Source organism: Panthera leo, chromosome B4 (assembly GCF_018350215.1).
Source record: "Panthera leo isolate Ple1 chromosome B4, P.leo_Ple1_pat1.1, whole genome shotgun sequence".
NCBI classification, from domain to species: Eukaryota; Metazoa; Chordata; class Mammalia; order Carnivora; family Felidae; genus Panthera; species Panthera leo.
Genome location: NC_056685.1, coordinates 28165460 through 28181221, shown reverse-complemented (window position 1 = coordinate 28181221; position 15762 = coordinate 28165460). Strand labels below are relative to the sequence as shown.

The 15762-nt window shown below is 37.2% G+C and overlaps 1 protein-coding gene across 6 annotated transcripts in view; it reads right to left on the bottom strand.

Annotated features, from left to right (window-relative positions):
- Positions 1-15762, bottom strand: part of ZEB1 (zinc finger E-box binding homeobox 1) — a 198413-nt gene that overhangs the window by 59195 nt on the left and 123456 nt on the right. For 5 of the 6 annotated variants that reach the window (XM_042945248.1, XM_042945251.1, XM_042945249.1 and 2 more), the window contains exon 2: positions 4038-4238. In XM_042945248.1, coding sequence (XP_042801182.1) covers positions 4038-4238 — 201 coding nt within the window. Of the gene's footprint in view, positions 1-4037; positions 4239-15762 lie in introns of those variants that run through there. The other variant, XR_006204617.1, reaches the window with a different exon arrangement.

Below are 15762 nucleotides of genomic sequence, written 5' to 3'. Positions count from 1 at the left end.
AAAAGTTGATGTCATCTGAAATTTAGTCACATCCACTTTTTAAAGCATTTTCATAGGAAATACTATGCGTCTATCTATTTTTTCCATATATTTGTAATCTCTGTTTTTACATATCAGATCTATCAAGGATTTGTTTCCTCATGTCTAAAATACATTCTTTAAAATTTGCCTTAATAAGGGTCTACTGATAACAAATTTTCTGTTTTCAAACTTGTCTGAAATCATTACCTTATTTCACCTCCTTTCATAAAAGAAATCTTTGCTAAGTATAGAATTCAGTATTCGCAGGCATATTTTACTGCCCAGCTTCCATTGTGGTTACTAGGAATTCAGCTGTCAGCCTAACTGCCACTTTCTTAAACACGATCTGACTTTTTCAAATTTACTTTTAAGAGTGTTCTTTTGTCTTACATGTTCTGCAATTTCACCATAATGTGAATAGGGGGTAGACTTATTTATACTTCTTGAGATTTACTGGTCTTCTTGAGTCTATGGTCTTGTGACTTTCACCAATTCTGAAAAAGTCTCAGCGATTATCTCTTCAAATATTGCTGCTTCTCATTTCATTCTCTCTTCTCCTAGAATTAAGATATATATTGGACCTTCTCATTCTATTCTTCATGTTTCTTATCCTGTTTGTGTGTGTGTGTGTTTTTTTCTATATTTATTTCTGAGTTGTATTTAGTATAATTTCCCCATTTTCCAATTCTTTAATTCTTTCTTCAATTCTGTTTACTTTTTGTTAAAATCCATGCTTTGAATCGGAATTTATATTATTCTAATTTTTCATTTTTAGTTCCATTTGGTTCTTCTTAAAATCTATTGGTTATATTTTATTCTATCAGAGCAGGCAATTTCAAATTTGTCTATTTTTTTCTTGAAAAATGACAATCATTTTATAATCTCTTTCAGATAACTCACTACTAATTACAGTCTTTATGGGTGAGTTTCTGCTTCCTTTTGTTTCTGATAATTATCACTCATGTTGCTGTTTTCTTGGTAACTTACTTGGAAGATTTCTATAGTGCTAGTTTAAAGGTATGTTCTTCCAACAGATCTGAATTTGCTTCTTCTTGGCACCTAGAAGTATCAGCATAGATACTTTAAAGTATCTACTTTAAATTCAGTTATGGCTTGAGATTTATTAGGCTATACAGTAATGTGAATTTAAGCTGTAAATCACTGTAGGACAGCTGGGTTACTCCTTGTCAGAGACAATCCTGCATTCCCCCGACCCCTGGCCAAGGCAGTTTTGCTTGCTAACTCCTGAGGAAGGAGGGTTTACTCTGAGCTCACCATAGTGCATCATAACGTCAAGATGTAATTCATACTGGGGGAGGATCTGCTATAATTCATACTGGGGGAGGATCTGTTATTAAACGTGGGTATTAAACTCTTAGGTGGTCCTAGGCTTTGTTTCTTCTCAGAGCCTGAAAACCACATCTTACATTACCCTGGTTGGGCAAATGTCCTTGAGGCCAAGGAGTCTTCTATGCAGTGCTCTGCTTACCTCTATGGGTTCCTGTTTTCACATAGATTTTGATCTGTTAATGTCTCACTATCCAGTTAGCTCTTTTAAAGCTTTCAAGAAGATTTACGTATTCATTTTAAATCTAGCACCATTAGTTATTTTCAGTGAGAGAGTTAGTTCAAATAACTTATCCCAACACATTTTCAGACACAAAACCTCTTCATTGATTTTTCATCTTTCTTTCCTCCCCTCTATCTCATTCTTTTATCTCCCTCTTTTCCAGAAAAATCATTGTTTTTTGTTTCTTGTTTCCATATTAACACTTTGGATCAACTATACCAATGGATCAATTCTGGCCCCAGACACAAAACATGTAAGAAATCCTTGCTCCCAGAAGTTCTGAGTTCAGTATTATAGTTTAACAAGAAGTAACAGCTTTGCCATTAATGAGCTGTGATAATAAGTCAGCAATTTAATTTCTCCGGGTTTTACTTTCCAGAAGTCTAGGAGATGTCAGTCCTTCTGTTACCTTCCACACAGAACAAGCCAAATCTTATATACCTTCTACATTCCTATTAAATCTCTCCCTTTCATTCGCATTCCAAGGGCCATTTCCTTAGTTATAAAGTCTCATCTTTCCTTCATTGTCATAGCCTCCTTACTGAAGGTGCTACTGGTCTCTAGACTCTCTCCCTCCAAAATTCTTTTCCATATTGCTATCAGACTTATTTCTAAACTGCGTATCAATGATGTTCTCATAGCTAGCTTCTAGGGTAAAGTTCAAATTCCTTGACTTAGCACACATCACCCTTCACAGTCTTTGTTTATGCCTCTGACCTCACTTTCTGCAAACACTACTTGTTCAAACCTTTATGGATCCATGTATATTGTTTCTTCTGTTTTGAAACACCTTCTTTTCCTTCTCCTTTACCAAATCAACCTCTACTTGTCCTTTATAACTCAAGACCAGCACTGCTTCACTCAGAAATTCTTCTAAGACTTAACTTCCTCTCTCTGATTTGAACATTCCTGCTTAATGTTTCCACAGAACTTTAAATTTATACCTACATCAAACTGTAATGAATTTGTGACTTATTTATCCTTCTCACTCATTAAACTATAAGCAATACAGAGACAGTCTTATTCAAGTTTGCAATCCCATTCTTGCAGAATCTGCTTAATGCTATAAAATGAGGGGGCTGGTTACATGATTTCAAAAGTTCCTGGGGCCCCTGGGTGGCTCAGTTGATTAAGCCTCTGATTCTTGGTTTTGGCTCAGGTCATGATCTCACAGTTTCATGAGTTCAAGCCCTGCATCAGGCTCTGGAGCCCTGCATCAGGCTCTGTGCTGACAGTTCAGAGCCTGCTTCAGATTCTTTCCCTCCCTCTCTCCATGCCCTTCCCCCACTCATGCTAATTCTGTCTCTCTCAAAAATAAGTAAACTTCAAAAAAAATTTCTTTGCCAGCTATAAATATATCCTGTTGTAGAAATCTTAACTACTGGTCCTCTGTGCTACTATTAGATCCATATTTTATCTAAGCTTCCACCAGAGTATCCAGACTCTTTGACCTGCAAATCTGATTCATTTCTCCAGAATTCCTAGCCTGGGTTTTAATATCTTATTTAGATGACCTCCCCAAATGTGAACTCTTGCCGGGGAGGCTTCTCCTCTGACTGACCTTGAATATGATCACTTGCATGCTCTTTGCCTTTGCCAATGCCCCTATTCCTGATCTCCAACCCCTCTAATTCACAATATGTGCCATTTCCACATTCTTCTGTTTTTATACAACTGTTGTTTAAATCCTGGCAAGACAGGGTAAATAATTTAATTAGGTTATTAGGAAAAGTAGAGAGGAGGAATTTTAGATCTGAAAGAAAAGACTATATAGTCCACTTTCTTCATTTGACAGATGAGGAAGAATGTTAAACATTCAATGTAAGTTAAGCAGAGAGACTCTCTCTCTTAGAGTGACTGTCACTAATCCTTCCACTCACCCGTGCTTTAGTTTAGTAAAAGTAAAAATTTTACTTAAGTAAAAATCTACAGCAAATGAAAGAATCACAGTACTTACAGGATTCTGATACATATAGGGAAATGGAAGAAGGGGGAAAGAACAGGGAGAAGGAGGGAGAGTGAGAAGCTTTCAAACACTAAAAATACTCCCGTGATTTATCTGTTTTGTGGATTTTTGTTGAGTTATGTTATAATTTTACTGTACCAAAATACAATCTGTAGGTTTCTAAGTAGATTCTTCATTTGAAGTCACCATATGAAATTAAAGGTAGGTTCAATTATATCCACAGTATATGGAAAGCTGGATTCTGGTTTAAAAAAAAACTACTAGACCTCAATATATTATTTATATTGTACAAATAATCAGAATAGCTTTATTATTCTGTTTCATGATCTACTTTCTGGTAAGTAAGAGGATACCTTATATTGAATTTAATAGACAAATTCAGAGACCATTTCAAACTTTTCATCAAAGTTGTCTTTTCAGTTAAGATATATTTTTTAAAGACTCAAGAGGCCAGAATATTACACAAAACATTAAACCCACCGTCATCGTCCCAGCAGCTCTTAGCATCGCCTTCTCTCTCGCTGCTCCCTGGTAACACTGTCTGGTCTGTGGGCTGGTCATCTCCCGGCAGGCCACCCTCACAGTCTGCTGCGTCTGTGATACTTTCTTCTTCCACAATATGGAGTTTGTCTTCATCATCCGAATCTGAATTTGTTTCTACCACAGTGTTATAATTTGTAACTGTAATACAAACAAGAAACAAATAATCAAAACCAACTAGCATAAAAATCAGTTTTCATACCTCAGTAAAAAGAAATTTTAAAAAGGACTTCGTTTAAGTGTTCTATAAATAGTAACTCATTTATTCTTACAACCTTCTAGCAACGCTATGAAACAGTATCTACCTGCTGTCTACTACTTATAACCCTGAAACCAAAAATAGAAACCAAGACCTAGGAAGGTAGGTACCTTGTCCAAGATCATATAGCCAGGAAGAAGTAGGGCCAGGATTTGAACTCTAGCAGTACAGTTCTATATACTGGGCTCTAACACTACATCAAGTATTCTCTCCTGCCATAATGAGTTTATCCTATGTGATACGCCTTATGTACAATTCGGGCCTCAAATCTTTAAGGCATTAAAATTAAGAAAAGAGTTCATCTTTTCTAATAAGTCAATAGTCCATCACCAAATTTACCATAAGAAAGACATGTTTAAGCTGTCAATTGGGCCTATGCATTTCATATTAATCCCACACTGAATTCAGAAAGAATCTACCAAATCAATTTAGCCAAATTCTGCATAAGGCATGATTCAAGTAATGTTTGTACGTAAGTCTGTAATTTTAGAAAAAAATAACTGGCATTCAAAAGCTTTCAAATGGCCACCCTTTCCATATCTTTAATGAATGTCAGTAAAATTTAACACCAACATTATGAAGATAAGTAAGTATTTGGAATGACCACAGCTCATAGAACCATAAGTAACAGTTGAGAATAAAATTCTCTAAAACAAATAATATAGTATAGTCAATATTCTTCCTTCAGAATCCTTGTAATAATCACTCTACTGGGATAAATTATTTAGTACCACATTGGGTATGGTCACTGGAATGCCTCTTTTCAATTGTTTGCAAGGTGATTCTTATTTGCTAAGCAAAGACTGGAAGGGAGAAAAAGAAATCTTTGCTTTGTTTAGATAACTAAGCAATAATTACTTTCAGTTATTCTTTCAATTTCTTCCTTAAAATTTCCAACCATTCTTGAAAGAAGTTAATAACCTGAATGTATAAATGATATGCATATATACCCCCTTCTCATATAAACACACACACACACACCTGACAACAAGAAGAAAGAAATACAATCAGAAGTGGATACATATGTCAAGGTGAGAAGGAATAAGAAAAAATCTCCAAAACTGCTTTTATAAATCTCAGGAAGACACCTCTGCTCCAAAGAGTACTAGAGTTACCCTTTCCCCCACATTAGAAATTCTTCAGTATCTTGTCAGAAGAAATATATCAAGTTTTGTTGTGTTATTAATACTTTAGTGTGAACACATTTTTCCAACTTTTTCCCAAGAGCAAGCCACTTTCTAATCTCATTATAAATGTAATACATGTTCAGTTCACAAGAATTCAGATAACATAAACATGTAAAACTAGTAAAAGCTCCCTCCCCCAAATTTTCCTTCCTTGACTCACTGTAAAGATAACAGTAACAGCAAATTTTATTAATTTATCTATGCATGAAATAGGCATGATACACAATCACTTTATATACTTTATCCTATTTAATTGAAATGCTGACCTCACCTTATATACATATATATTTAATGTAAATTCTCTATATAAGTGTGTTATGCATCTTTAAATACACACATATGGAATCACATTATACTGTTCCCTACCTCGTTTATTGTCACTTAACATATCTTGGAAATTCTTCTATTTAAGTATATGTGAGGCTTTCTCATTTTCCTCTTGTTCTCATTTCATTGTACAGACAGAATTTAACCAATCACCTATACTGATAAAGTTTATGTTTCCAAGTGATGATTAAGCATTAGTGACAATGTCATAATAAACTTTCTTGTAAATATATCTTTACATTGGCCATTCCTTAAATTCATTTGTCAGATATATTAGTAGAGATGGAAGTGCTGAGTCAAAGGGAAAACGTATTAAATAGATACGGAAACATGGGGAATTCCTTGTACTCCAGCCACACAATGAGGAAAGTAAATTGTGCAACTGTATGTGGGGATAAAGGGAATGATTCTTAAAGGCTGTTCCAAAGCTGTCACTATGCTTGGACATGGATAGTTGAAATGCTATTTTGTGAAGAGAAGGTTTAGTGATTCTTCAGTGTCTTTGGTTGGCCACGGGTGTTATTCTTGCTTTAATACTGTAGTACAGTTCTATCATTACAATTTTGTTAGCTGTGGATTGTCCAACCATACATTTACATTTAGAGGATTTAGGGCTTGAAAATTACCCTATAATTAGTCTTTAAGATATGTATGCATTTTTGTTCAAATATTTGCTTGCATGCCTTATAGTTTCACTAAGTTCCTTTTACTCTGAGCCACACTAAGTTCTTCTTACTTGGGTTCTTTCACCCTGTTTTATTCTGCCTGGGTTGGCTGTAGCCCTAAGTACTCTTCAAGAACATCTGTCACTTTCTAGGACTCTAGCAAAACTCCTTCTTGCCCCCCCAGTATGAGCTGCCATTTGGTATGGAAGATTGTAAGTCAAATACCCCAAACCACAAAGACTGCATGTAGTTTATGCTTATCTTGGGAATTTTCCCAAAGCATGTTTTGAATATGTGGCATAGAACTTGAAAAAAAAAAAAAAAACACTATATTTTATTGGCTAAGATGGAAAAAAGACCAATAACTATTTTCCAAGGCTTCTTACTATCTTCTGCTTCACAGTTACTTAGCTGAGAGAAAAAGCAGTAAAAATGGTTTATACTGATTGGTGTAACTTAGAAAATAGGTAAGCTTCCCTTTGTTTCTGGATCCATCCTTTTGTTGATCTACAGAATTAATTTTAAAAATAGAGCCTCAGCACAAAAAGCATAAAGAATAATGCAGGCCCTGATAAATCCTAGTAGCCAATGAAAATGTTCGTTACCTCAACTGTCTGTCCATCAATCTCCATTCCTCTATACTTTTAAATCTTTGGCTAAAAAATATAATAAAATATAGTTTATCTAAAGTTTGGAATATTCTTTTTTCAAAAATTAAAAAAAAATGTTTTTATTTATTTATTTTTGAGAGACAGAGAGACAGAGCATGAGTGGGAGAGGGGCAGAGAGAGAAAGGGAGTCACAGAATCTAAAGCAGGCTCCAGGCTCCGAGCTGTCAGCACAGAGCCTGACACGCAGGGCTTGAACTCACAAACCACGAGATTATGACCTGAGCCCAAGTTGGACATTTAACAAACTGAGCCACTCAGGCGCCCCTAAAGTGTGGCGGCATATTCTTAACAAACAGGTGATTATCACCTTTTAGTTCTGAGTTTTAATTAAAATAATAACATTTCAAGAAAACAAAGATAAAGGGATTGGAAAAGGTAAACAGTTTTAAAAATCTTTCAATATAATTAACAATATACAATATGAATTTAAATTTCTATAGAAAAATGGTAATACTTGGGGGGGCTCCTGGGTGGCTCAGTAGGTTAACCATCTGACTAAGCTCAAGTCATGATCTCAGTCTGTGAGTTTGTGGCCCTCCTCAGGCTCTGTGCTGACAGCTCAGAGCCTGGAGCCTGTTTCAGATTCTCTCTCTCTCTCTCTCTCTCTCTCTGACTTTCCCCTGCTCACACACTCTCTCTCTCTCAAAAATAAAAATTAAAAAAAATTAAAATGGTAATATTTTCTATGCATTCCTGTTGTGACTAGAACGTGGTTAAGGACACAGTGACTTCTTGGTGGTAGTTCTTGTTGGTGTTACTTGCTAACATTTAATGCAGATATAACAGTATCCACTGCATAAGGTGGTTGTGAGGGTCTAATGATTTAAAAATGTATTGTGCTTAGATCAGTGTCTGGCACACAATAAAGACTATAGAAGTATCTGCTATCGTCATCATCATCATCATCATCATCATCATCTTCATGCTCAATCTTTACAATTCCTAAGAAGTTGGTATTGTTACATCTCTCCCTTTTATAGACCAAAACAACAACAACAACAACAACAACAACAACAACAACAACAACATCCCAGAGTAGCACAACCTGTTTGAGGTTATTTAGCTATTAAGTTATAGAGCTGGACTCAAATCCTGGTGTGCCTGATTCCACAGCTCAGACACTTTAACTACTATGTACAAAGCCTCCTGACTGAAAATTGTTGCACAAATGATAAATATTCTTAAATTTGTAGTTTTGTGTCTAGCCTATTCTGGGGCCCTGGCATTCTATACTTAGCAAAATGCCACTAAAACATTTTCAAATGAATAAGAAATTTTAACCATTAGAATCTCATTGCAATATAACAGACAGTACACCATAGGGTAGTATCATCATTATAGTCAACAAACCTTTAAAGACTTTCACATAACATACTATTGTTAGCACTTGCCTGCATATAGTACCATATCAACTGCACTAATTAAACTCCCATGTAAACATGTTTCTTAAGTAATGTACAATTATAATAAAGAATTAAATAAATTAGATGAATACAGTTCCAAAAAAGAGCAATAATACAATCTCAACTTCAGTCATTAAGGTAAGAGCTAGATCATCTAAATGCTTTAGAAATAAGAACCCTGCCAAGCACTGTTTACTGTAGCTCCGAACAGCAGGTTGGGCCTCACAGGGGAAGACACTGAGGGAGGGATGAAGGGAAAGAGAAAAGAGGAGGGGACATACTTAACCTGCAGGTCTTTGATTCTGGTCAGGTGATAATCGTGGCATGTGTTGATGAAAGCCACAGGCTAAGGCCATATTTCAACATATTTTCAGGCATAAAAATGCTTTTTTTCCCCCCTGGAGAGAAAATTCTGTTTATACTATGCCATTAACACAGGCTTAGCTATGTCTCATTCTGATCAAACACATACTCATCTGCATGGTAGAAAAGAAAGATAAAATCTCTCTTAGGAAAAAGACATGACAAATATTTTAAAAATAACAGACTGCTGTACTTCTAACATTCTTCCATATATGTCAGACTAACGTAGTGCCATAATTTAGAAACAACTAGAGAAAGGAAGATCCAACAAGGTGGAGAAGTAGGTGGACCTGAAGTTCCCTCGTCCTTGCAACACAGCAGTGTTGAGGCCAAAGGACTTTGAATTCCAAGAGTAGGGGCTGCAGAGTGAAACAGAGGTCTCCAGGGACCCATGAAGATAACCTGGCAGGCCATAGGTGCAGGATTGTGAACTAGGAGAGATAAAATGCGTTGCGTAGGCATGGACTGGAGGGATCCCCTTCTGAGGAAAGACAGAGGGAAATGAAAGAGATGCTGGGGAAGTGTAGGACTTTATCGAGACAAGAGAAAAACCAGGGCGCAGGACGGACAAAGATCCAATCTCTAACTGCGGGGCTACCTCGGGACGGAGGTCAACTGCCCTGTTCGTGCACCTGGGGAGGAGGGGAGCCAGCCCCGGGATCAGTAACTAGTTCAGAGGCACAGTCCGCAGTGGGAGAAAGCGATCCCCTCCCTGGAGTACTAGAGGAAGAAGGTACATAACCGTCTAAAGGGCAAAGACTGCCTGTGCCCGCCAGCCAGAGGCCATATATCGGTGGCGCGGAGCAGCACTTCCCTGGAACCGGGGTGCTCGAGCGGGACCCTTTAAAACATCGGGGTTTAAATCCCAGCGGAGTGCCAGGGAGGTGCGGGAGTCGGTGGAGCAGTACAAACCACCTTGTTTGCCCCTGTGGCACTGTGAGGACAGTCTGAACAGAGAGGTTTGGGACACCCTGTCCATGGAGAAGAGACTGGGGTGTTGCCATTTTTCTCCCCATCACCATCAAGGTGGGCTTCAGGGAACAGCGGGCCCACAGTGGAGGCGGGACCCACCTACACCAATCCACGCCCCTCCGGGCCTGGTAACTGCTATTTACAAGAGCGAGATTGACCCTAACCAACCATACAGCCCCTCTTCCAGACCAGTGCTGCCACCGGTTCCCAGGCACCCAGCGGTTTTGCATTTCCAGATTTAATTCTTGGACAATTATTATATATGCATATTTTTTTCTCTTCCTTTTCTGTTCTTATTTCTTCCCTCCTCGAGTCTGGTTATTCTGGTTCTTGGTTTGTTTAAGCAGACATATTTAATCTGTTCTCTTTATACTTTTTCTCTATCTCCTTCTTTATTTTCCTCTCTCTGTTTTAAGCCATAGTTTCTCTGCCAGGTCAACTTTCTTTTCTTTTCTTTTTCCACATCCCTGTCATTTCTCTCTTTGTAGGGGATAAGGCCTTTTCCATCAACACTGCCCCCACCCTGTTGTTTTGCTGCTGCTGCTGGCTTTTGTTTTTGTTTCTTGTCTTTGTTGTTTTTTGTTTTTGTCTTCATTTTTATTTGTTTGTTTATTTAACAGTTTTCCAGGGCTACTTCAATGAACAAATCAAAGCACACCTGGTGGAGGGTCTAAAGCATCACTATTTAGGGAGATAAAAGCAAAGAGACTCATAACAACAGAGAGCAAATAACACACTCCAAAAAGCACCTCCTGAAGGGCCAGGCCTTGGACAGTTATGACCCACCTTTAATATAGTAGTGTTCACAGGTGCAGGACACATAACAAGCTTTTAAAGCACATAAGGGACAGAAAACTAGCAAAAATGAAAAAAAAAAAAAAAAACCAACCAGATTTCTCCTCAAAATAAATTCCAGGAAGAAATGAAAGCTAAAGAATTGATCAAAACAGATATAAACAATATAACTGAACAAGAATTTAGAATAATAGTCGTAAGATTAATCACTGGGCTTGAAAAAAGCATAGAAGACCGCAGGGAATCTATTGCTACAGAGATCAAGGAACTAAAAAATAGTCATGATGAATTAAAAAATGCTGTAAATGAGATGCAAAAACTAGAGGCGGTGACAGTGAAGACTGAAGAGGCGGGGGGAGAATAAGTGAACTAGAAGATAAAATTATGGAAAAAGAGGAAGCCGAGAAAAAGAGAGTAAAAAAATTCTAAACCATGAGGGGAGAATTAGAGAGCTGAGTGATTCAATGAAACGTAATAACATCTGTATCACAGGAGTTCCAGAAGAAGAAGAAGAAGAAAGGGGCCACAGGTGTGCTTGAAAAAATCATAGCTGAGAACTTCCCCTATCTGGGGAAGGAAACAGACACTGAAATCCAGGAGGCACAGAGAACACCCTTCAAACACAACAGGAATCGATCTTCTGCATGACATATCAGAAGATATGTCTGGCATATCTGGCAAGATACAAAGCTAAAGAGAGAATTCTGAAAGCAGCTAGGGACAAATGGGCCTTAACCTACAAGGGTACACATATAAGGGTAGTAGCAGACCTATATATTGAAACTTGGCAGGCCAGAAGGGAGTGGCAGGAAATATTAAATGTGCTGAATAGGAAAAATATGCAGCCAAGAATCCTTTATCCAGCAAGCTTGTCATTCAAAATAGAAGAAGAGATAAAGGTTTTCCCATACAAACAAACACTGAAGGAGTTCATCACCACTAAACCAGCCCTACAAGAGATCATAAGGGAGACTCTGTGAGTGGAATGGTGTAAAGACCACAAAGGACAAGAGACATCACTACAAGCATGAAACCTACAGCTAACACAATGACTCTAAATTCATACCTTTCAATAATAATACTGAATGTAAATGGTCTAAATGCTCCAACCAAAAGACATAGGTTATCAGAATGGATTAAAAAAACCAAGACCCATCTATTTGCTGTCTACAAGAGACCCATTGTAGACCTGAGGACACCTTCAGATTCAAAGTGAGGGGATGGAGAACCATCTATCATGCTACTGGAAGTCAAAAGAAAGATGGAGTAGTCATACTTATACCAGACAAACTTGATTTTAAACTAAAGGTTGTTAACAAGAGATGAAGAAGGGCATTATATCATAATTATGGGGTCTATCCATCAAGAAAGGCTAACAATTATAAGTGTTTATGCACCCAATTCGAAGGCACCCAAATATATAAAACAATTAATCACAGACATAAGCAATCTTATTGGTAAGAATGTGGTAACTTCAGGGGACTTTAATACTCCACTTACAACAATGGACAAATCATCTAGGCAAAAAATCAACAAAGAAACAATGGCCCTGAATGATACACTGCACCAGATGGACTTAACAGATATATTCAGAACTTTTCATCCTAAAGCAGCAGAATACACATTCTTCTCAAGTGCACAAGGAACATTCTCCAAGACAGACCATATACTGGGTCATAAAACAGCTCTCAATAAATATAAAAGAATTGAGATCATACCATGCACATTTTCAGATCACAATGCTATGAAACTTGAAATCAACCATAGGAAAATGGTTGGAAAGCCTCCAAATGCATAGAGGTTAAAGAACATTCTACAAAAGAATGAATGGGTCAACCAGGCAATTAAAGAATAAATTTAAAAATATATGGAAACAAATGAGAATGAAAATATAACAATCCAAACTCTTTGGGATGCAGCAAAGGCAGTCTTAAGAGGAAAATACATTGCAGTCCAGGCCTATTTCAAGAAACAAGAAAAATCCCAAATACAAAATCTAACAGCACACCTAAAGGAACTAGAAGCAGAATAGCAAAGAAATCCCAAGGACAGAAGAAGGGAAATAATAAAGATCAGAGCAAAAATAAATAATATAGAATTCCCCCCCAAAAAAACAGTAGAACAGATCAATGAAACTAAGAGCTGGTTTTTTGGAAAAAATAAATAAAGAAATAAACAAAATTGATAAACCCCTACCAGACTTCTCAAAAAGAAAAGAGGACCCAAATAGATAAAATCATGAATGAAAATGGGACTTATCACAACCAATCCCTCAGAAACACAAACAATTATTACAGAAAACTATGAAAAATTATATGCCAACAAACTGGACAATCTGGAAGAAATGGACAAACTCCTAAACACCTACACACTACCAAAACTCAAGTGAGAAGAAACAGAAAATTTGAACATACCCATAACTAGTGAAGAAATTGAATCAGTTATCAAAAATCTCCTAACAAATAAGAGTCCTGGGCCGGATGGCTTCCCACGGGAATTCTCCCAGACATTTAAAACAGAGTTAATACCTATCCTTCGTAAGCTGTTTCAAAAAATAGAAAGGGAAGGAAAACTTCTAGACTCATTTTATGAAGCCAGCATTACCTTGATTCTCAAACCAGACAGAGACCCCACAAAAAAAAAGGAGAATTATACGCCAATATCCCTGATGAACACGGAGGCAAAGATTCTCAACAAGATACTAGCAAATCAGATTCAACAGCATATAAAAAGAATTATTCACCATGATCAAGTGGGATTCATTCCTGGGCTGCAAGGCTGGTTCAATATTCACAAATCAATCAATGTAACACATCACATTAATAAAAAAAAGGATAGGAACCATATGATCCTGTCAATAGATGCAGAAAAAGCATCTGACAAAATACAGCATCCTTTCTTTATAAAAATCCTCAAGAAAGTCGGGATAGAGGAACATACCTAAACATCATAAAAGCCATTTATGAAAAGTCCACAGCTAATATCATCCTCAATGGGGAAATACTGAGAGCCTTCCCCCAAGATCAGGAACACAACAGGGATGTCCACTCTCACCACTGTTGTTCAACATAGTGTTGGAAGTCCTAGCATCAGCAATCAGACAACAAAATGAAATAAAAGGCATTAAAATTGGCAAAGAAGTCAAACTTTCACTTTTCACAGACAACATGATACTTCACATGGAAAACCCAAAAGACTCCACCAAAAGGCTGCTAGAACTGATACATAAATTCAGCAAAGTCTCAGGGTACAAAATCAATGAACGGAAATCAGTTGCATTTCGATACACCAATAATGAAACAACAGATAGAGAAATCAAGAAATTTATCCCATTCATGATTGAACCAAGAACCATAAAATACCTAGGAATAAACCTAACTAAAGATGTAAAAGATCTGTATGCTGAAAACTATAGAAAACTTATGAAGGAAATTAAAGAAGACACAAAGAAATGGAAAAACATTCCATGCTCATAAATTCCAAGAACAAATATTGTTAAAATGTCAATACAATATACACATTCAATGCAATCCCAATCAAAGTTGCACTGGAAATCTTAAAGCTAGAACAAACAATCCTAAAATTTGTATGGAACCACAAAAGACCCTGAAAAGCCAGAGAGAGTAATATTGAAAAAGAAAACCAAATCAGGAGGTATCACAATCCCAGACTCCATTCTCTACTACAAAGCTGTAATCATCAAGACAGTATGGTATTGGCACAAAAACAGACACATAGAACAATGGAATAGAATAGAGACCCCAGAATTAGACCCACAAATGTATGGCCAACTAATCTTTGACAAAGCAGGAAAGAGTATCCAATGGAAAAAAGTCTCTTTAGCAAATGGTGCTGGGAGAACTGGACAGCAACATGCAGAAGAATAAAACTAGACCACTTTCTTACACCATACATAAACTCAAAATGGATGAAAGACCTCAATGTGAGAGAGGAAACCATCAAAACCCTAGAAGAGAACACAGGCAACAACTTCTTTGACCTCAGCCGTAGCAATTTCTTGCTTGACACATCTCCAAAGGCAAGGGAATTAAAAGCAAAACTGAACTATTGGGACCTCATCAAGATGGAAAGTTTCTGCACTGCTAAGAAAACAATCAGCAAAACTAAAAGGCAACCGACGGAATGGGAAAAGATATTCGTAAATGACATATCGGATAAAGGGTTAGTATCCAAAATCTATAAAGAACTGACCAAATTAAACACCTGAAAAACAATCCAGTGAAGAAATGGTCAGAGGACATTAAGACACTTTTCCAAAGAAGACATACAGGTGGCCAACAGACACATGAAGAGATGCTCAATGTCACTCATCATCAGGGAAAAACAAATCAAAACCACACTGAGATACCACCTCACACTGGTCCAAGTGGCTAAAATGAACAACACAGGAAACAACAGATGCTGGCAAGGATATGGAGCAACAGGAACCCTCTTGCACTGTTGGTGGGAATGCAAACTGGTGCAGCCGCTCTGGAGAAATAGTGTAGAGATTCCTCAAAAAATTAAAAATAGAACTACCCTATGACCCAGCAATAGCACTACTGGGAATTTATCCAAAGGATACAGGAGTGTTGATTCATAGGGGCACGTACCCCAATGTTTATAGCAGCGCTTTCAATAATAGCCGAATTATGGAAAGAGCCTAAATGTCCATCAACTGATGAATGGATAAAGAAGATCGGTTTATATATACAATGGAATACTACTTGGCAAAAAGAAAGAATGCAATCCTGCCATTTGCAGCAATGCGGATGAAACTGTAAAGTATTATGCTAAGTGAAATAAGTCAGTCAGAGAAATATATCATATGTTTTCACTCATATGTGGATCTTGAGAAACTTAACAGAAGACCAGGGTGGAAGGGAAGGGGAAAAAAAAAGTTACAGAGAGGGAGGGAGGCAAACCATAAGAGAGACTCTTAAATACAGAGAACAAACAGGGTTGATGGGGGGGGGGCGTAGAAAATGGGTGATGGGCATTGAGGAGGGCACTTGTTGGAATG